The 23,221-nt window shown below is 37.4% G+C and overlaps 1 protein-coding gene and 1 pseudogene across 1 annotated transcript; one reads left to right on the plus strand and one right to left on the minus strand.

The window, feature by feature from the left end:
- LOC141290820 (L-rhamnose-binding lectin CSL3-like) overlaps window positions 1-23,221 on the plus strand; it is a 49,999-nt pseudogene that overhangs the window by 15,252 nt on the left and 11,526 nt on the right.
- LOC141290819 (L-rhamnose-binding lectin CSL2-like) lies at window positions 3,504-6,957 on the minus strand. The gene is made up of 8 exons (XM_073822946.1): window positions 6,927-6,957; window positions 6,819-6,842; window positions 6,680-6,739; window positions 6,410-6,545; window positions 4,412-4,521; window positions 4,226-4,270; window positions 3,932-4,052; window positions 3,504-3,673 (listed from the first exon to the last, which is right to left on the minus strand). Exons 1-8 carry the CDS (start codon window positions 6,955-6,957, stop codon window positions 3,568-3,570), a joined length of 633 nt encoding a protein of 210 aa, XP_073679047.1. The 3' UTR covers window positions 3,504-3,567.

Below are 23,221 nucleotides of genomic sequence, written 5' to 3' on the forward strand. Positions count from 1 at the left end.
TTGTGACGGAACTATGTTAGTGTAACCAAACCAAACTGGGAAACACTTTGCTCAGGATTACCACAGAACATGGCCTGGAAAAGCTCGGGGAGTGTGAGTGCACACAATCATAAAATCCCACAACAAGAACAACTTTTCCAGAAATTGTCGGGACTCTCGGTTTGGTCTTAAAGCAGTAAAATGGGATAATACTGAATCATAAAACATTTCCAGTGCACAATCAACCAAGTTAACAATCAACATAATATTTGTTAATGGGTCTGCCTTTACTATAAATACCATATGCACATGTGTCTCCTTTAGAGAATTCTAGAGTTTTCTTTCTGTTCACGCATTCAACATGTTGATGCAAAAGCTAAGCTGGATGATTTGTAAGCAGAGTTGGGAGTAAGGCATTACAAAAGCAATATATTACAGTAGTTTATTATTTTTTGCTGTAACGCGGTAATATAACGCATTACTAATACATTTTGGGTAATAATATTACTCGTTACAATCTCAGTAACACAAGTTACATCAACATATTTTAACTCAAAATTAATTTGTGAATTAAAAAAATTCCACGAGTAAAATATTTTGTCTTGTTGCTGGAATTCGATTTTTGAGATGACTGCAGAGACAGATTCTATATTTGTGAGATGGACACACTCCCGTTCTGGAGAAATAGCACGAGTAACTCCTGGAAACACCTGGGCAGCTGCCACTAACACTAAACTAACGAAGAGAGCTGTGGAGTCGGAGAAGAGAGAAAAATGACGGACGAGCGCAGACAAGCAACAAAAATTAAGTTAAAAATGACAAAATCTGTTTTTATTAAATCATATTCTGTTTAAAAAATGAATGAACACGCAAAATATATCTGACATAAATATCCCAATTAACAGATTTTCAAAACGAAAGGAAAAGACTGCGTGACATATGCTGCTGAGTTTGGTTCATTTTTGTGTGAAGCGGCGCTCTACGAAAAGTTCACGGAAAGGAAACAGAGATGACAGAAATAAAAGTAAACACGCTGCAGTTTTAAATTATCTGTATGACCAAAAATGATGTAGTTCTTCCGCTATTAGATTGCGCCGGCGCCTCACGCACACACAGCATTGCAAAAGTTGCAGTCTGTTAATTATAAGAATAAAATACAGTCAGTCAAATATAGAAACACTGGTAAAATTAAATGATTTGTTTTAATGAGACAAAAAGACAAAACAATACATTAAAAATGGGGTTTAAAATGGAAATGTTTTCCTCAGAAAGCATAATTTCTTTACGACTGAAGAAAGAAAGACATGAACATGACAAGGGAGTGAGTACAGTATCTGTAACTTTTTGTTCTGTAAGTGAACTATTACTTTAAGTCACACTTCACAGAAATGAAAGTCATTGCATTAAATAACAGCATACAAGTCCAAACACATGATGCTACATCTGTTGATTTTTGGATGTATAAAGTCAGTTCTCCTCAGGTTCACACATGGTTTTCATTTAAACCTAACAAACCCTTTTTGTGTATTGTTTTGCATAAGAAGTGCTATAGCCTCTTTCTTTAAAAAATAAATTCCACTTGGTTTAATATACAATGTAGCAATATTTATACATTTTTAAGTGTGGCTGTAGATGAACAACCAATGATAAAAATGTGCACGAGTTAGAAATTTCCACACAGTTTGTACAGTTAAAGTAACTTTGTCTGAAGCAAACCACAAGATGAAGAAACATCTGTGGTCAAGGTATGAATGAGTAAGACCTCACCCAGCTTTCAGAGGAAGATACCTGCCAGTCTAAATTTTTCACATACCACCAAAAGATGACACAACTTAAGGAACCTACAGTACAGACCAAAAGTTTGGACACACCTTCTCATTCAAATGAATGAGAAGGTGTGTCCAAACTTTTGGTCGGTACTGTATATTTTTCTGTTTATTAAAGTTTTTACTCTACATTTGTGCAGTTTTCAGTGGGTTAGTGATATTTTTTAAATATATATATATATAAATTAATAAATAAATATTTTTTAAATGGGTTTTTATACAAAAACTGCTTTTTTATGTAAAATTCACTTTATAAAAGACCCACATTTCTAACTTTAATTCATGGGGATGACATGGATAATTTCACATGGTTTAGTGTAAGATTTTTGCCCATCTTTTGGAAAATCCAGTTTTAAAAGTAAAAAAAAAAAAAAGACTGCAAATAACTTTTACCGGTAGGTGGCTGCAGAGCTCCACTATTTGCTATTTGCAATTTGACCACCTGAAAGACATTTTTTTACAAGTTTTTTCAGTTGAATTCATATCTACAGTACAGACCAAAAGTTTGGACACAACTGAATGAGAAGGTGTGTCCAAACTTTTGGTCTGTACTGTACCTTCAGCACCTACGAGAATGTACTGTTCATCAAGTGATTATTTCAATCTGGATGTTAAAAATTATTGTACTATTACAGTAAGAAGTTTTTTTTTTAATGTTGTTTCATATAATCATGCCGTGATCCTCATGACAGGGTTCCCACTCTTTTATGAACCACTTTTAGGTGTTACAGATACACATAGACGGATACACATAGACAAGACGGCTAGACATCTGTCTGAATATAAAATAACCAACTGACTTGTGTAACAAGCAATGGCAATCAAGTAAAAAAGTGTTTTGCTGGTAACAGAGAGGAGGTTTGCTAAATTACACATACTAAGGAAAATTATATTATAGAAAAACTATGTAATGAATTATGTCATCTTTTTTTTTACTATTGGTACATTGTAAATTAGTTGTATGTCTGTGTGTGCTTGAATACATGGTTTATACAAATGTGTATAATTGCATATGTATTATAATGTAAACATGGTTTATGAGGACACTTCCAAATGTTTTTGTGTAGCATCTAAAACTTTTGCATATATGAGGTTCATAACCACTCAAACAAAGCCTATAGTTCCTTTCACTGGAATGAAATTCCAGCTGTACATCGATCATATCAGATGTAGCGGGTAAATTACATTTCTGAATACAAAAATGTGTTGGTCTGTTTGATTATTATTATTATTTTTTTTGAGTAGGCTGTTTTTATCATTAGAGGTAAAAATCACGGCAGTAAAAATGATGAAAACGGAAGAACAAACTGAAATTTTATTACATACTTTTTTACATAATGTATTTGTATAGTGCGTTTTACAATACAAATTTCACAAAACAGCTTCATATGACATACAAAACAAAGATAATTTCTTACTAGACCATTTTTCTTCACAATCTTGATTGTTCTCCATAAATGAGGTTTGGTCGGCAGAATATATGGTGCTGTTTTATTTCTTGCTATGTTTTTTCTCTTTTACAACATTATTGTTTTCATATATTTACACACACACACACACACACACACACACACATGGTTTTACTTCTAAAACACATAATCATTATATATTCATTATATTTTATTCCAAATTCATTTTTAATTTATTTTGTTTTTCTCAATGGAGAGTGAATGATTAGACCAAAAAAAATTAGCAGCATCTAACACACATAATAGAGAATGTTACACATACTCAAAACATATGTGGCAGGATAGTCACAAAATTATGCACAGTTGAATGTCACTTCTAGATACTTATGGACATTTTGACATGGTTCAGTGTAGAGAGAATTTGAAGCATTTAGTTGACAAGACTTCCTCCCATTGCACCTTAAAAAACAACAGCAATAAAAATATAATTTTTTTTATCACTTAGGCTACACATTTTACTTCCACAATGCAGTCTACTTGTTTCTCTCACATAATCAAATAATTTAAATTCAAATCATTTTACATCATGTCTACTGGTCAACCATCTATAATGGTCCCTTATGTATTTTTGGTATATTGTTTCAAACAGATTAAATGTTTATGTGTGTATGTGATCTGATGTCTTAAGTGACTCTATATGAAGTGTATCTGCTGTACCTGGAACGCAGGCTGAGGGTCTGAGGAGAGTAACAGTCTGGTGTAGTTGCTAATCTATTAGGGCAGGTTACAAGATCCCGCCGTCCGTAATTGGCATGATCAACATAAATGACACCCGTAGCTTTTGAAACACAAAAACAGCAAATTTCAAAACAGTCATTTGTGCCACCATGTACTGTAGCTGGATTGAACCAGTCAAAGTACTGAGGACATGAGGCCCTGAAGAACTAAATAAAATGCTGTATCCTTTTGATACTATCTCAGAAAAGAACAGAGAGAAAAGAAAATTCTTACCACAGACAATGACGCTTTGGGTATTTTCACATGTTGCACTTCTCCCTAGAATTAGTTTGGAGGGAAAATGGGAACAGGAGTAACTAATATTAACAGTAAATATTTAAAGAAAGCATTAAATAATTTTGTCATTAATAATAAACTTACATAGAAATGGAAATTGTATTTATAAAACAACTGGCTTACTTGCTGGGAGACAGTCATAAGTCACATTCAGGTATTTATATGTCCCAGCACAAGGATCAAAGAAAATTGAGTTTGATGCAGAAATAGGACAGCTGTTTCTTCCATTACACCTGTTTCATAGACAGACAATGACAAATACTTGAGAATAGTTAATTTTCAAGAGAACATCGAACTGCGTCCTCTAGGGGTCGCTATGGGTAACACAGTCAGTGTGACATGTGTTTGAAGCATACATACAAAAACGACAATAGTATTGGCCGGCGACAGCCTAAGACATCACTTTCGGCACGACTTGTCACCGCTGGCACAACACTCATTGGCCAGAGACGAGAGTGAGCTTCTGGATGATGATGTAGTTTCCCTGACATCGTCTGACCTAGGAGTTAGTGCTCTGTTGGGTTCCACCCAGGAAGAGCAGGAGAAGAGCTGAGGCTGAGCCTTCCCAATCCGCCTGCCCTATGGACCGTTCTCTTCCTGTGTCCATAATTTCCAACAGGTTAATTAACATTGAGGGAATGCATGAATATGGCTATGAGAAGATGCTCCCTGCGAAAGAGACACTGGATAACTATCTCTCTACTGGTGAGACATCTTCTCCCAAGACTCCCTCCTTACCATCAATGCCCCTTCAGGTAACATCTCGCTTCCAGGTCCCCCATTACAGCTTGAGAAATCTTAAGACTCGTAGTCCTTTTTGGAAGTTTTTCTTCATAGGAATGCCCCTGGGCAACTCTGCTGGACTCCCAGCCCTAGAGGCCTCCTTTCTGAGAATCTCACCCTGAGGGGCCTGTCCCTAACCACCATTTAAGAGATGGTCAAGTATGGCTCCATGGCAGTACCATCAGTCGACTAGCAGCTTGCGAGCTTTCTTCCTGATTGGGTTTAGCATTGCTCCCCTCACCATGAGGGTAGACCCTAAGTATTAGCCCATTATTGACTATCACTTGGAGCCCTGTCGAGTGTGACCTTTCTGGCACACCTTTCTAAAATGTGCCCACGCTAGTCTCTGGGCACTTTTCTAAAATCCTGTATAGTATGGGTTACACACTAGACTTCGTTCCCATTCTTGAGTTGGTGTAAAACCCCTGTCACCTTGGGCCCAACTCCACTTTGGTATCCTTACTGATACCTCTTGACCATCTGCTACTTAAGACTTGTCAAGGCACTCCTAGGCTAGCCTGCTTAGTACAACGGTTCCTAAATCCTGTATGATATGGGTTACGCACTAGACTTCATTTCCATTCTTGATTTGGTTTAAAGCCCCGGCTACCTGGGCCCCACTCTACCTACCCAGACCCATGCAGAGCTAGCAGTAGCCCCTGCATGACAGACAAGCCTAGGTTACCCCCACTTAGACGTATGCCCCTGAAGGAGTTTCCTTGATTCCAATCCTTGAGCTCTACTCCAGGTCCAACTTTCTGACCCCTTGCAGGTAAGTTTTGGGTAACAGCTCAGGCTTTTGGCCGAGGGGGATAACGTCACTATCGTCCCAGGGGCAATTCCTTTGAACTTAAAGGAGTGGTACTTAGTGCTCACTTGGGGTATAATCGTTCCCTATAGCGACCCCTAGAGGACACAGTTTGAAGTTCCCTCAAAAGGGAACTTCTCAGGTTACGTATGTAACCACTGTGTCCTTTAGTCTCATCACCATGCTTCAGACGTAAGCTTCAAATGAAGAAGCGAATGTTGTGTTCTACCAGCGCCCCTTTATACTGTGGTCACACCAGTAGTGATGTGCCGGCAGCAACGAGTCGCACCGGAAGTGACGTCATTGGCTGTTGCTGGCCAATACTATTGTCATTTTTGTATGTATGCTTCAGACACGAGTCAACTGACAGCGTTCCCCATAGCGACCCCTAGAGGACACAGTGTCTCGTTCACTATCTCAGGGAACTACGTTTTTATATACTATAGACAAATAATTGCTTTTGTAAAATTATGTGTAAAATAAACTTGTAAACACAAACAAATTATTTCTCTGCTATCTGTCAATCCTACCGAGTGGACAGCGTAGAGAAGGATGATTCTTGAAAGCAGTGCGTATTTGTTATCTGATTAGCTGGTCTCCCACTAGTGCATGTTGCTCCATCAGTCCGTCCGTAATTGGCTTCAACAACCTTTATGTATCCCACATCTGACAAATGCAAAAAAAAAGTTAAAAGGTAATTGTTGAAAAATTTTCGGCTCCTGTTCTCTATTGCTTGCAGTCTCTGTCATATGTCTTGTTTGGGCACAGAAGACTGAAAATGTAACTTTAAAATGACTCACCACAGCTAAGGAACGAAGATCCTCCTTCACATACCAGCATTATTTTGTCTGCTTTGACTCCTGCATAGAGAAAATGTGCTGTTCAGGCAAGATGATATAGCAAAACGTACATTATTTATTATTTATTAGCCATACTTACCATGTTGACACAGAAACAGCAGCACTGGAAATCAAAATTAAATAAACAAAATGAAAAACCTAAAAGCTGAAATTAATCAAGTTAAGCTGATTCTAAATTGATACTTACAAATGATCCAGCTTAGTTTTTGCACCAGCATGTTGAATGTTTGAACAGAAGGAAAACTCAGGAAGTGAAAGAATTTTCTTAGGGAGACACAAGTGCACATGGTATTTATAGCAAACACAGACCCATCATACTTTCTTGTAGATAACAAATGCGGAAATGGGAGATCCGAATCTCAGAAATGTTAAAATTCAGTTAGCAATAAAAATGAATCATACTTTAGTTGATCATTTAAGTAATTGACTGCATACGTTTTATGATTTTATTGTATCTTTACTGCTTTGTTTTGACCCAAATATCCGGAAAAGTTTTTTCTGTTGTGTTTTGTACATTCACACTAGCAGAGCTTTCCTCTCACCGTGTTCTGTGCTCATCCCAGATGCTCCTGTGAAGTGTTCTAACTCTTTCTTCTTCTGTTAAAGTCTAAGTATCCCCTTATGCTGCTGAAAATGATAAAAGTAATGTAACATTGTATGTTGAAAATATCAGTTTTATAGTGCATTGAATCAAGGCCCAAGGAAACTCATATTAATAATATCTGTAAAGAATTCAGACTGCTGCAAGGAAGAGGAAGTGTTAACTTATTAACTTTGCTTGGTCATAAACAGAACCACTAAATCTCATACGTTATGTCCTTATGTACTATCCAAAACCTTACATCCCTGATTATTTGTCTACATATTTTGATAATAAGTGTTGGGAAGGTTACTTTGTAGGTTGCAGATTACAAGGTACCCTATTTAAAATGTAATAAGTAGTGTAACTATTTCATTTCTTTATTAAAATAGTGTAACTGATTACATTTGATTACTTTTTCTAATTTGCATTTGCATTTAGTTATTTAGCAGATGCTTTTAGCAAATGTTTCTGTTTAGAAACATCAGAAACACATACTGGTGCAGTTTTAAGGGCAAGGGAAAAGAACAGAAATAACACCATTATTCTCTGAAATACAAAAACTTACACAACTTATAAAGAATCATTGTATATTTGAAACCTGCATTTAACCTCAGAACGATCTCAAAGTAAAAAGAGGCGCTAAAGTCTGATTTTGTGGTGCTGTGCTTTTTATAATCTCAATTCAAGAGACAAAAGATTTTGAAAGTTGGTTTGATTACTTCTATTGTCTTCATTTGTAAGTCACTTTGGAAAAAAGCGTCTGCTAAATGACTAAATGTAAATTTAGAAAAGTAATCAAATGTATTCAGTTACATTATTTTAATAAAGTAATTAAAAGAGTTACAATATGTATTACAACTTACTACCTACTTTTAAATTGTCCCATACCGAAATGTAATATATGACATATATGTCCCTATATCAGAAGTGCTACTCTCATATATGTTAAATAGGGCAATATATTATTATCACATATATACATCTTCTGGATATATGTAGATGTATGTTTATAACATATATGAATTTCCCATAGTACAATTTGTATATAAACATATATTGAAAGCATATATATGGTCAACTTTTATATGGTATTGCATGTTATGACCATATATGTTTACAATATATATTAAAATTGTATATTGTATTATATGATAAGGCCATATATGTTAATAATATATATCAAAATTACCAATGTATATATTGAATTTATGCAAGTTTATTAACCATTTATGCCTAAAAGATACTGCTTATTGTAAATCACATAACAAAATATTTTTTTGCTTAACTTTATTGTTTCAATTCAGTTTTCTGGGGAAAAATTACAGATGAATATATAACCTGTTCAAAAAATGCCAATGTACTAGTTACTTGTAGTAAAACGAATGTATTATGGAGTTATTGAGGGGGAAAACACTTCATGTAACTGTTTGTCCATATGTGCTGTCATCATCAATGAACTAAAACGCATTTCATTAAAATACATGAGCGATTGAGTGCGTATGTCACAATACCGCTACTGCGCATGCGCCAAAATTCAAACTCACCCGCGCCAACGGCAGAGTCATGTTGAATGTGTGAACAGAAGGAAGCCTCTAGAATTCTCTAAAGATGACACATGTGCACGTGGTATTTATAGCAACACAGACCCATCATCATCATTGTCTGTTTACTATAGGTCACAAGGGCAGAAATAGGTGAAATCTTGCAAAACAATCAAGATTCTAATAAGCAACACTTTTTTTCTGACATGATTGCATGGACTTTACATAATAATATTAAAGTCAAGTCACCTTTCTTTCGATAGCATTTTGCACAATACATATAGCAAACTGTGGAAACTTCTAGTGTCATTATTCAGCCCAATAACTGTGTAAAGTTCATCAACTTTAAAGTTCAATTCAGCTGCAAGCAGTTCTAATCATCCAATAGTTTTAGCAGGGTCAAAAAAAAATAGTTTTAGCAGGGTCAGATCGCTAATATTACTGAATATTAAGTGTATTTTAGACCCAAACAGTGTTGAGGAACTCACACTCCATCAAGTAAAAGAAATGGAGAAAACACCTTGGGACAAACTACAGCTCACTCAGGGGAACAGTTTTCAAAAATGGAAAGTATGTGAGTCGTTCACAGAAAAGAAAAAGTAATATATTCATGGAAAGCATGGGATAGCTTATTTAAAAAAAAAATTATTTCATGTAAAAATTTTACAATATGGATTATAAAATTGAATATGTCTGATACATACTGTACTTAGAGGAGAAGAGTAGCACACATAACTGAACAAAACTGTTCACACTTACATGTTGTTATGAAGCAGACAGGACAACAAGGTAAGTGAAGAACAGGTAAGGTTTATTTTACAAGCAGCAGTGCCGGAGATGAGAGGGGACCCGATGAAGGTGAGTATGGCTTGAGATGAATGTTATTGAGCCGGGTTGAGAGATGCCGTGAATAACATGTTCAGTTAAACTAAAGCGAGAAAAAGGCATGACTGATAGGAAAGCAGTTACAGGTTAAATTTTATACAGTTACATTACTTTTCCACTACACTTGCAAAAAAATAGTAACTGCATAATTTTTGCTCATTTTTGTCTCTGAATACATGAAAGTTACAATGAAGAGTAAAACTGAGAGATAAAAAAATGGCTGTATTTCCAGCCACTATATGATGTGGCCTTTTCCGTCTTCTGATGAAGCTAGCTTGCTGCGTCGGTGCCATCACTAGTGTACAAAACTCACGCTTCAGAGGGGTCTCCTGCCTTCGGGGGGGGGGGGGGGGGGGGTTATCTGTTGACAGTGATAACAAAGTAACAAAAGAAAGTAGAGTTACAGTTCATAACCTCTTGATCCCTGACACCTTAAGGATCACAGCATAATTTTATAAAACAATACCTTGGGGCTAAACAAGTCATCTGCGGTAAGATGTTTTTCTTAGCAAGTGGAAGGATAACAAATGGGCCAATACCTTCACATAACGACAATGATTTTATAGACGGGCACGAAGACAGACCGACATCACTGAGAGGAAACGATGAAATGTGGCAGCGGTGCAGGTAATTTATGCTAATTTACTCAACGCTTTATTCCTACGCTAATATTTAATAGAAACTAAGTGTTATATGATTGTTTTGGTCTGCAAGAGCCTCTGTCTCTATATAGAGCAGATAAGTTTTTTAAAATATTCCCTTGCATTGTTTTATATATGATGTTATGTTTACAGCTGCATTGATGTGTTTTGCAATTTGCTTGCATTAAAGTTAATTTTAGCTAACGTTACTGGGTAGGTTAATGAACAATCTGTATGGAGATACTGTGAGCTCATTGTTTTCACTGGATAAGCAATGCCACATAGGGATGAAAGTATCGATACTCAAATTGAAAATATCGATACTAAGGTGTGTTTTATTTACCAGTGATTTTGTTTATTTAACAAAAAGCCAGGAGTACAATGTGCATTGAATTGGATGCATAACCTATGTTAGAGAATAACTGTTCACGATAGAACACTTTTCCTGCTCATCTGAACGCACGCAAATGATGCAAGACAGAACCAATCAATCAGAGAGCATTCACTCCCTTTAGACAGTGCATTCAAACAGGGCTGCGTTTCGCTAAAGTATCATAAGAAAGCATTGATGCTTTTGGGAACGACAGCCCTGTACAATGCTTATCAGAGGACAGAAAATAAAAAAATGTTTGAGCTATTTCTCAATAAACAAACTGAAACTGAAGCTTACATAATTTGCATTTCACAAGTGCAATTACATTTCTTTAAATTAACACTTAAATTAAATTAACACTTGATCATGTTTTGCAGTAATGTTAATATAAATTATACACTGGCAGAATAAAAATGTTGTATTTTATGTGTGCAACAGCTTGTCACTGGCAGCCCCTTATGAAACCAAGTATTTTCAACTGTAGGTTTTGTAGTTACCACTAAAGTAAACATATTTTAACCACGTTTAGAAAATAAAATTTAATTAGTTGCATATTAAATGTTAAAATGCATTTCAAATATAAAGTGTAAAAGGTTATAAAAAAGGGCATAATTACATATTTTACTCTTATTAATTTAATAAATGTAATAATTAAAAAATTAAGTTTAAAAGTATCGTATCGGTATCGATATCGATGATACTGGCCTTAAAAATATCGGTATCGTATCGAAAACAAAATAAGTGGTATCGCCCATCCCTAATGCCACATTTGGAAATTATTTAAAGCTGTCTGACAAAAATAACGGAGGAAAATTATAATGTTTATCTCTGAGATGTAGTCTAGACTAGAACTATAAAACTGCAAAAAATGGAATTATTTAAATAAAAGCACCTTGAATTCATATAGTAAATTACAGTACTTGGTTATATTGCACCAAGTGCATTGACATGTCAGTGACATGCCTAGAGTGGGTGCATAAGCACATGCATGTTGTGTACATTGCATAAAGGTAACAGTACACTAAAGGATGTGATTATGGGGTTTTAAAAATATGGTTAATCTATCGTGGTAAATTTTGTTCATATCTTTGCTGATAATTGTGCTATTCTCGTTTGTGTCCCATGAATAGGTAATGAGTCCCGAAATTCTCATAAAACAGAAATGGAGGCCGAACCTGCAGATGTGGATGGCAGTGATGTGAATCATGGAGCGTACACAGAAAAGGTTAAATATGTAGACAAATCAAATCAACAAAATATGTGTCTCCGTGTACTATTTAATAAAATTCTAGTGCATTTAATCTATAAATAACTGTAGAGGTTTTGGATATGGTAAGATTAAACTTATTTTAGTGAATGAAGTACCACATTTCAGCTATCATGTTGTTAGGGTGGGTACACAAAATATTATTTTATCCTTGCTTCTAGAAAATCCTCAATCTCTCTGCTTTCTAACAGCTTCATATGGCCGTAAACATTTATCTTAAACGTGGCTTTAAGCACTATAGATTATTAAAGTTTCACTTTCACTGTGACAAAGGCAGTAAATGTGGTGCGGGAAACTATTAATTGATTATTCTACAATTAATTGCACTATAAATTACACTACAATGCAAAACACAGTAAATTGATAAACTGTTTGGCGTGATGACGTTTAATGCCTCCGACAGGCCCTGTAGTCCCATTTAGCAGCATGTTAGCAACCATCTTTTTTAAGAAACATAAGAGTTTAAAAATTAAAATACGAATCAAACTGGTGTTTTTTTATGTCATAGAATAAAATGTGAAAGGATTATGAGTTTGTGTGAACGGCGGACCTTATTTTAGGGGATTTAATCAAAATTGTCATTCAAAAATCCATGTAATAGTTCCACCCTGTTTTCTCCAGGCCAAAACAATGCACATATTAGGTATTATGAATGTCAACACTTTATTTAATTGATGCTAAATAGCTAATTAAATTGTAACCTTAGCTGTGAACTCTGTCATTGAGCATTTGGGCTACTATATTTTAGTTCTTCATGTATATAGAGATTATTTGAATGGGCATGCAGGCTGTGCTTTGTTGTTCTGCCATGTCCTTGTGGTATCTGGGAATATTTTACAACTACAATTTACAAACATATATACATAATTAGTATTCTGCAGTTTTAAAAGAATCTTTAACTTTACCAACTGTTTAATATTCAGTATATTTGTCATCTTATAGTAGTTTATCACTTTGGTACAATGTTGGATTGCAAGTCTTAAGTATATGGTTCAGAAAATTTATTGTAATTATCTTATCAAAATCTAACTTTTATCTTTTTTTTTTATACAGATGCTGGAATCCAGACATTTCTTCACCTGGGGCCTTCTGGGGATGGCAATAAACCAAAAACTAACCAAGCTGTGGGAATACAAACCTGTAGACCTTTAGCTGGACCACTACAATTGATGTTTTGTTTCTTATGCCTGTTCAGTGTTTTGATCAGTTATATATGTAATTGTTTCTTTTTTTCTGTTTGATTGTGCATGTCAGTAACATTTTTTTTCCCTATTTAAATAAATTCTGTTTAAATAAAGATGTTTCTTTGTGTACCATTTAACATTTAAGGCTCAAGGTGTGAAATGTGCAATGCACTGCAACTTTGTAGAGTGTAGTGTCTCACATGTGTCCTGTATTTAAAGATCAAAGATCACATATTAAAATATTAAATATGCATGAAATATATGGTTTTATATATGTCTAATTTGTATATAACATAATAAAAAAATGCATATATCTCACATATATTAATAATTATATATATTCCATATATGGCAATACATGTATTATACATACATAAACATATATTTTTGTATGGGGTAGACTTATATGTCAGTATATGAAATTGTTCCATTTTCTAATAGGAATCATATATGGATATGGCATATACAAGACATGTATTTAATACATGGGTATTTCATATAAGCACATATATTACATTTCGGTATGGGGTAATCTGTAACTATTACATTTCCGGAAAATAACCTTCCCAACACTGATGATCAAAACATGTAGATAAAAAAATCAGGAATGCTCAGTACTCAAGAACATAAGGACATAACATATGAGATTTCCTGGTTCATAAATCAATTAATGTTTATGACCAACCAAAGATCGCTTTTATCATTTTCAGCAGCATAAGGGGATACTTAGACTTTAACAGAAGAAGAAAGAGTTAGAACACTTCACGGGAACGTCTGGGATGAGCACAGAACAGGTGAGTTGGTTCCCTCATTACACATACTGATTTGATGAGCCTTTTAATCTACAACACAAACAAGCATCTTCCTCTTCACTTTTCTATTAGGCCTGTTGTTTGAAAGCACCTTTTGTACTTACTAGAACATACACAGAACATGGTCAGGCTGCAAAACAATGAGCATTATTCGAAATTAAGCAATTAATTACACTTTTTTCAAAAGACATTTTTTTCGCAATCCAAAAAATTACGAATAAACACACACACTGATGCCATCTGACCAATGATAAGACATGACATTTCATCTGTCTAATTAGGTTTACTGATAATGCTTTTTAAATGTATTATCTTTTTGTGATTTGTTTTACTTGAAAAGTGCTACATTCTAATATGAACAACCAGTGATTACTTGTGCGATATAAATTTTGCAAGTGTTATACACATAAAAAACTGAGGATCTCTTAAGAAATATAATCTGCTGCAAACTAGTCATTTACCTGAAACAAACCGCTAGATGAAGAAACATCTGAGGTCAAAGCATGAATGTATAAGATCACACTCAGCTATCAGAGAAAAAAGCCTGTATATATTGTATTTTATACATTCTACAATATTAGGAAGCAATAAAATAAGACGTAAAAAAAATAAGGTATTGTTTTATAAAATTATGCTGTGATCCTTAAGGTGTCAGGGATCAAGAGGTTATGAACTGTAACTCTACTTTCTTTTGTTACTTTGTTATCACAGTCAACAGATACACATTTGTTATCTACCCTATTTTGCAAGTAAGGCTGTTGTCTGTGACTGAGAAACTATGGAAAATGGTAAAAATATTTGTTACAAACCAGTGTGTATATGACTACAGTATAAACATTATAAACATTAAAATATCAAGCAGTATAAGGAAAAAGGCTGAAGAATCCTTTTTTCAGAAATGGTTGCTCTTTATCTTTATAGTTCTTTATTCTCACCTTTCTGTTTTTCAAATCTATAACTGTCAAATTCACCTCATTATTTCCTATTCAGTGTTGACAAGTCTGCGGGTTTTCCAGGGAATTGGGCTACTTCAACACTGTTGCCGCTGGTTGTTTTTCATGTCTGCGGGTATTATAGCACCTGAAATGTGAATTTTACCGGAGAAACCCTGCCAAAAAACATGTATTTTACCCCCAACCTATTTGACCCTGCTAAAACTATTGGATGATTAGAACTGCTTGCAGCTGAATTGAACTTCAAAGTTGATGAACTTTACACAGTTATTGGGCTGAATAATGACACTAGAAGTTTCCGCAGTTTGCTATATGTATTGTGCAAAATGCTATCGAAAGAAAGGTGACTTGACTTTAATATTGCAATAAGTCCATGCAATCATGTCAGAAAAAAAGTGTTGCTTTTTAATATCTTGCTTGTTTTGCAAGATTTCACCTATTTCTGCCCTTGTGACCTATAGTAAACAGACAATGATGATGATGGGTCTGTGTTGCTATAAATACCACGTGCACATGTGTCATCTTTAGAGAATTCTAGAGGCTTCCTTCTGTTCACACATTCAACATGCTGGTGCAAAAGCTATGCTAGATCATTTGTAAGCATTGATTTAGAACCAGTTCAGCTTGCATGATTTCAAATGTTATTACACCTTATTAAGTGAAAACAATCAAGAGACCTGTTGAGAAAACAACTTAAATTCTTGAATAATCTACAAAACACAGAGCTACAAAGCACATTTTTATATTCATGATGTCCCAAAATAGCACATTTGAGTACACTTTGATGTTCTTAAGATTATCTAAGAAGTACTAAAGAATATTTTTAGTAAATTATTAAGTACAAAATTAGTGCGTGAAAATACAGCACTTTAGGTAGGCTACATTATGGAAGTGCACCTGGTTAGTTTGCGATTGAGGGGCACCATCTTGTGGCCATTTCCCCTCACTGTCACTGGAGGAGAAAATGTTTCCTCTTGTTTGGAAATCGGAATGAAAGGTCTATGTTTATGAATATGTTGGGTGCTGGGATTCTTTTGAGCAGAGAAAAATGACCCCCGCCAGATTACTACCACCCTAGAATTGGTAGATTTAGGGTTAGGTGTGGGGGAGGGGTTAGGATTAGGGGTGGGGTTAGGATTAGGCAATTAGGTAGCGATTTCAACGAGAGGTGGTAATAATTTGGCAGGGGTCGAAAATGGGCACAACACCGGCCATGAAACTCTTTTTGCAAAAACAGCCAGTTATTACTACTTTATATTCCAGAGCCACTGAATGATTGAATCTGATTGGCTGACGAACGTTCTAGAGGCGGAAACGCACTGCGAACATAGTTCCAGGCAGCTTTTGACCGCGTTACATGTCTATATCACTTCGCCACATGATTGCAGTTATGCCGCGTTCCAGACAACCTGTAACCCGTGTTTTTCCAACCTTCTACCAGTGAAAGTGCACTGGAACGGCAGTCAAACACATGACTTCCCACCCCTGAACTCGTACTAGATCGATGTACTCCCAGTTACGAGTTCTGACGTAACATAGCCGATGAAACAATGTCAGCCCTAATGGGTGCGGTGTTTATGCAAGTAGTACACAGTGGAAAAATAGAGCTTAGGACAATATAACGTTCCAATCAAATTAATAATAATATAAAAATAATATTAATTCATTAATGTGCCCAGGCAGTTTGGCATGACTTGCCTGGAACCCTAAAAAAATCGTGAGTCGTGGTTTGAAGTGGTGATTTACCAGTTAAAAAACCTGCCTTGAACTCAGCATTATTTCAAAGGTCGTTATGCTGCATTCCAGGCAGGTTTTTAAGGTCGTAAATTACGACCTCAAATCACGACTTTGTAGTGTTCCAGGCAAGTCACCCCAAACGGCCTGAGCGCATGTATTATTATTAATTTGTTTGCAACGTTATATTGTCCTAAAGTCTATTTTTTCACTGTGTACCACTTGCATAAACACCGCACCGTAGGTGCTGACATAGTGGTTTCACGGGCTATGTCACGTCAGAACTCGTAACTGGGAGTACATCGATCTAGTATGAGTTCACGAGTGGGAAGTCACGTGTTTGACTGCCGTTCGGGTGCACTTTCACAGGTAGAAGGTTGGAAAAACACGAGTAACGAGTTGCCTGGAACGCGCCATTACAGCAAAATAACCAAAACCCATAATGACACTAACCAAACTAATAAATACAGTAAACAACAGGATAAAACGACAGATTATTTCCATGTTTTTTCCACAATATTACGTTTTATTATGTACGGAAAGAAAAACACTCTATTTCTCTCGCTCTCTCTCACTTACTGACACACATACAGTTAGCACTTGCGTTAGCTTTCGCGCTAATGTTGTTAGCGCTGCTCTGACGATGAACAACTTAAAAACGACATGACAGTTTCCCACAAGCGAGGTTAGTAGAGACGATGCTGCCAGTCATCTTTGAGAGACACACAGACTTGAGAGAGTTAATTCATGCACTTAATATTGGGTCTCTCTCCCTCTCTCTCTCTGCTTGTCTGTCGGTCTCGAAATATATCACCTCATCGATGTCTTGAGGTGTGGTAACTGTAGTATAACCGGAATAATTGACTTCGGGCCGTAGAATTCTTAGAAAATAATGCACACCCCGAAGTCAATTATTCCTTACACAATGACTAACTACTACTACAACGACAGACTTCAGCAGGTTTCACTTTATTTTTATTTTATTTTTAATCTCTGAACTAATCTCTAAGTCTAAAATCTGATGCACAAGACGCGGATCTGACACATATGCGATTTTCTCGAAGCTGTTTACAGTCATTTAAGATTTTAAAACTCATTTAAGACTACATTTATGAGGTAACTCGCCAAAACCGCGCATTTTGAAATATCTGTGTATGATTTTCTCTTGTCGCTTATGGCAGAACAGCTCATCAAGATGGTCTTGTCTTCTAAAAAGATTCTTTGATTCGCTTACGTCAGAAACAGTGAATAAAATTGGCGTTTTCACTACACTGCATTATTATATTTCGTAGAAGTTTTACCCGCCAATTGGTGACTGACACTGTTACATATACTTGCCAACGGCTATTTTTACTCGCATTTGGCGCTTGGCAAGTGTTAAATTTATGCCGCGATCCAGGCAAACCATTATCCGTGTTTTTCCAACATTCTACCTGTGAAAGTGCACTGCAGCGGTAATCAAACCCGTGACTTCCCACCCGTGAACTTGTACAAGAAGGATGTACTCCCAGTTCTGAGTTGTGGCATCACATAACCCGCGTAACAACAATGTCAGCCCCATACGGGTGCGGTGTTTATGCAAGTGGTACACTGTGTAAAAATAGACTTTAGGACAATATAACATTGCAATCAAATTGATAATAATATAATAATAATGAATGCGCTCAGGCAGTTTGGCTGACTTGGCTGGAACGCTACAAAGTCGTGGTTTGAAGTCATGATTTACGGGCTAAAAAACCTGCCTGGAACGCAGCAACAGTCTCGGAGGCAACAAGTGGATTATCCTTCACCTGAAATGTTTGTCTTTTCATCCTGAAATGCGAGTCAAATATTCAGTTTCCACAAATCCCTTCACTCGATTGGGATGTTCTCTTTTATTCTAGATGGCAAGGCTGACTGTAGCACTGAGCTTATTTTGCAGTATTATTAAACACGTATTTATACAGATTTCATCAGGCTCAGAAAATCCTTCAAAAATCACAAAGAATGGCCTTCTCAGCTGCCATAGTTGCTTGTGTCATCAGAACAGGGCGTTCAACGCACCTCTGTTTTCGTTTAAAAAGCATTTTGCATCATTGTTTTGTCAGGGCTGAAAGCAGCCCAGGTGAACTGAGTAAGCTCATGAAATACCTTAACGAATTCCTAATCATATAATCTGCATACTGTCATATACTGGTGTGTTTCTTGTCTTGTGTTGGACTTGTATGTTGTAGTTCTTGTTTCCTGAGTTTCCTGTGCCAGTTTGTAGTGCTTCTGTAGTTTGTTTTCTGATTGGTTCCCTTTGATTGTCTCTCCAATCAAGTCAGTTGTTACATGCACCTGCTGTTTTTGTTCAAGTTAAGCTCTTCCTATTAAAATTCCCGCACTTAGACCATTTTTCTGCGTGCAATTTTTTGGTTCCTTCATTACACATACTGATTTGATGAGAGCTTTTAACCACAGCACAAACAAGCCTGTTCTCACACAACCACTTCTCTAATAGGTTGTTTGAAATCACCATTTGACCTTCCTAGAACATACACAGAACATTTTAACATGGTCAGACTACAACATAAGCAGCATTGTTAGTAATTAAGCAAAAACGAGAAACCACAGGGAATCATAAGAATCCTTAAAACATTTTAATTACACTTTTTTCAAAAGACATTTTGTTTGCCATCCAAAAATTAAAAATCTCTCCACACACACTGATGCCATTTGTGACCCTGGACCACAAAACCAGTCTTAAGTCGCTGGGGTATATTTGTAGCAATAGCCAAAAATACATTGTATGGGTCAAAATTATTGATTTTTCTTTTATGCCAAAAATCATTAGGAAATTCAGTAAAGATGATGTTCCATGAAGATTTTTTGTAAAATTGCTACTGTAAATATACCAAAATGTAATTTTTGATTAGTAATATGCATTATTAAGAACTTAATTTGGACAACTTTAAAGATGATTTTCTCAGTATTTTGATTTTTTTTGCACCCTCAGATTTCAGATATTCAAATAGATGTATCTTGGCCAAATATTGTCCTATCCTAACAAAACATACATCAATAGAAAGCTTATTTATTGAACTTTCATATGATGTATACATCTCAGTTTTGTAAAATTTAACCTTATGACTGGTTTTGTGGTCCAGGGTCACATTTGACCAGTGATATGACATTAAATTTCGTCTGTCTAATTAGGTTTACTGCTATTTTGTTTTTAAATATATGATCTTTTTGTGTTTTGTTTTTCTTGAAAAGCGCTGCATTTCTAATGTGATGCCATAAATACATTTTAATTAGGCATTGCTCTAGATGCACAAAATATGAACAATCATTGATTACTTGTGCAATATTAATTTGCTAGTGTACTACTACACATAAAAATTATACCATTAAAAAACTCTCTTCGTTTCAATATAAAATGAGGATCTCTAAAGAAATATCCTCTGCTAAAAATGAGAAGTTTGCCTGAAACAAACCACTAGATTAAGAAACATGAGGTCAAAGCATTAATGTGTAAGTGTCAGTATTTTGTCCTGTCTTGTTCTGTTCTCCAAGTGCTTTTCCCTCCATGTTTCTAGTTCATTTGGTTTAGTCCTTGTTCTCCCCCTTTTGGTTTAGTCCTTTTGGTTTAGTCTTGCCCATATTTGAATTTCCCCCTCGTCATCCTGCTATCTCGTTTGTGACCACGCCTTGTCTTTTGTGTATTTAAGTCTGTGTCTGCTCACTACCCTTTGTCCGTCGTTAATGTTACTAATGTTACATGTGCTCCTTTTTGCTCCCGGTTTTTGTTTATTTGTTTGTATCATTTTCAAGTGTTTTGTTTAATAAACTGTATTTATTCATTTACTCCGGTTCTCCATCTCCACTCCACAACAGTAATTCAGGCAAAAAGAGCCCCAAGTAAGTATTGAGTGCTGTACATGCTCATACTTTTCATGTTCATGCTTTTCAGTTGGCCAAGATTTCTAAAAATCCTTTCTGTGTATTGGTCTTAAGTAATATTCAAAATTAAAAGAAATAAACACTTGAAATATATCAGTCTGTGTGGAATGAATGTATACTGTGAACGGGGGAGAAAACATGCAACAAGGAGAGCTCAAGTGAGTACCCGGAGGGTGGATTTTATTGACAAAAGTGTGGGTGAAACAGTGAAGTGGCGGCGGTGCTTCGGTGCTCTTTGTGCAGGCTTCCAAAGGCTGTGGGTCCGTGCTCGTGTGTATGGCTGATCGGTCAAGCACTGCTGTCTGGAATGAAGAGAGAAATGAGCGTTAGTCACTGTCTTCATGGAGAAATGTCTCACTGTTGCTGCGGCTCACACGGCTTATCTGGCCATCCATTGAAGGGGTCCGTGGTCCATAAGGAGGGTGAACTTACGGCCTAGGAGGTAGTTACGGAGCTCCAAGACGGCCCACTTCACTCAAACGGGGTGAAGCCGGTGGAAGCCTGAGGAACCTCTCGTATCCCGAAGAGGACATAGGGGAGCATGAGATCCCAGTCACGGCGGTCCTCCGCGGCCACGCGTCTCAGCATCTGCTTCAGCGTCTTGTTAAAGTGTTCCACGAGTCCGCCGGTTTGCGGGTGGTAGACTGAGGTCCTCAGTTGCTTCACCTTGAGCAGACGGCAAAGGTCAGCCATTAGCCGGGACATAAACGGGGTCCCCTGGTTGCTCAGTATCTCCACTGGGATGCCGACTCGGCTACAGAGGAGGAAGAGCTTGTGTGCGATGGCTTTAGCCGTAGCCTTCCGGAGTGGAACGGCCTCTGTGCTCAAAGGGCACTTCTATGATGGGAAGAGGGATCAGCGGGCTGGGGGGAGGTATCCGAGGTGACGTCTTTTGACAGGCGGTGAGGTTGCATCCGCCAGCTCAATGGCCTCCACTAACTTGGCGGTGGTGGTCGGATTTCGCATGCTCACTGCTTGCCGGTGTGATGGCGGGAGGGCCCGCAGGAACTTGTAGAGGACCACCCGCTCAGCGACTTGGCTCGTTGTAGGATCCCTGTCCAATAACCAGTGTTGTGCGAGTCGGGTCAGTTCAGCTGCCTGGACACGGGCTGGCAACCGAGCTTTATACTCCCATTCATAAAAAAGTTGAGCCGCGCAGATCGGGGAAACCCCACCCTTCCGAGTATTTCTCTCTTGAGCTCGTCATACTGTTCAATTAGAGTGGGAGGGAGAGAAAAGTATGCGCGTTGTGCCTCGCCTGTTAGTAACGGTGCCAGCAACCGTGCCCATTCATCGCGGTCCCATCCTTCACGCAGAGCTGTAGCCTCAAACATTTGAAGATAGGCTTTGACGTCATCGTGTGATGTCATCTTCGGCAGCAGCTGCGAGATTTGTGTACGGGGATCCGGCAACGGGACGCGGTGGGCGGCGGCCGCTCGGAGAGCGGCGATTTCCTGCTCCGTCTGGCCTTGTCGGGTGGCAAGATGTTCAACAATTTGTTGCTGACGAATGCTAACCTCCGTGAGCCTCATCCATTGTGTTTTACGGGCGGGGAAGGAGCGCGCGCCGACCTGCGAACACACAGAGAGAGAGGGGGAAAAAAAATCTGTGAAAATGAGATCGCTTGTTGGTGTTTTCTTCTATTTATCTGCTCGCATTCTCCACCACTGTGAACGGGGGAGAAAACACGCAACAAGGAGAGCTCAAGTGAGTACCCGGAGGGTGGATTTTATTGACAAAAGTGTGGTTGAAACAGTGAAGTGGCGGCGGTGCTTTGGTGCTCGGTGCTCTTCGTGCAGGCTTCCAAAGGTTGTGGGTCCGTGCTCCTGTGTATGGCTGATCGGCCACGCACTGCTGTCTGGAATGAAGAGAGAAATGAGCGTTAGTCACCATCTTCATGGAGAAATGTCTCACTGTTGCTGCGGCCTGATGAGAGACAGCTGCGACCGATCAGCCGGTGATGAGAGGAGACAGGTGATTTGTGTGAGTTTCCAGGGCAACGCTGATCCATGTTCGGGACGCTCGTCACAATACATTATACAAGTTTCACTTCTTGAATGGAATTAGTGAAATCAACTTTTTGAAGATATTCTAATTATATGACCAGCACCTGTATACAGCTATACTGCTGTTTGCTGTGTACATCCCTCCCACCTCCAACAACAACAAGAGGAGTTAGGCCCTTAATGAACTGTACCAGCACATCAGTGAGCAGCAGACAGCCCACCCAGATGCTTTTCTCATCCTGGCTGGGGATTTCAATAATACAGACTTAAAGAGTGTGTTTCCAAAAATACAGCAACACATAGACTTTCCAACATGGGGAAATTACACACTGGACCTTGTTTACACCACTTAGAGAGGAGCTTACAAAGCGTTCCCCCTTCCCCACCTTGGCGCCTCAGACCACATCACTGTCATGCTAATGCCTGCGTACAGACCGCTCGTTAAAGTCACCAAACCGGTTTGTAAGCAGATACAAGTGTGGCCGGAAGGGTCTTCAGAGGCTTTACAGGACTGCTTTGACACCACAAATTGGAATATGTTTAAGCAGGCTGCCACATACAACAACACCACTGACCTCC

Source organism: Garra rufa, chromosome 18, assembly GCF_049309525.1.
Source record: "Garra rufa chromosome 18, GarRuf1.0, whole genome shotgun sequence".
Lineage (NCBI taxonomy): Eukaryota > Metazoa > Chordata > Actinopteri > Cypriniformes > Cyprinidae > Garra > Garra rufa.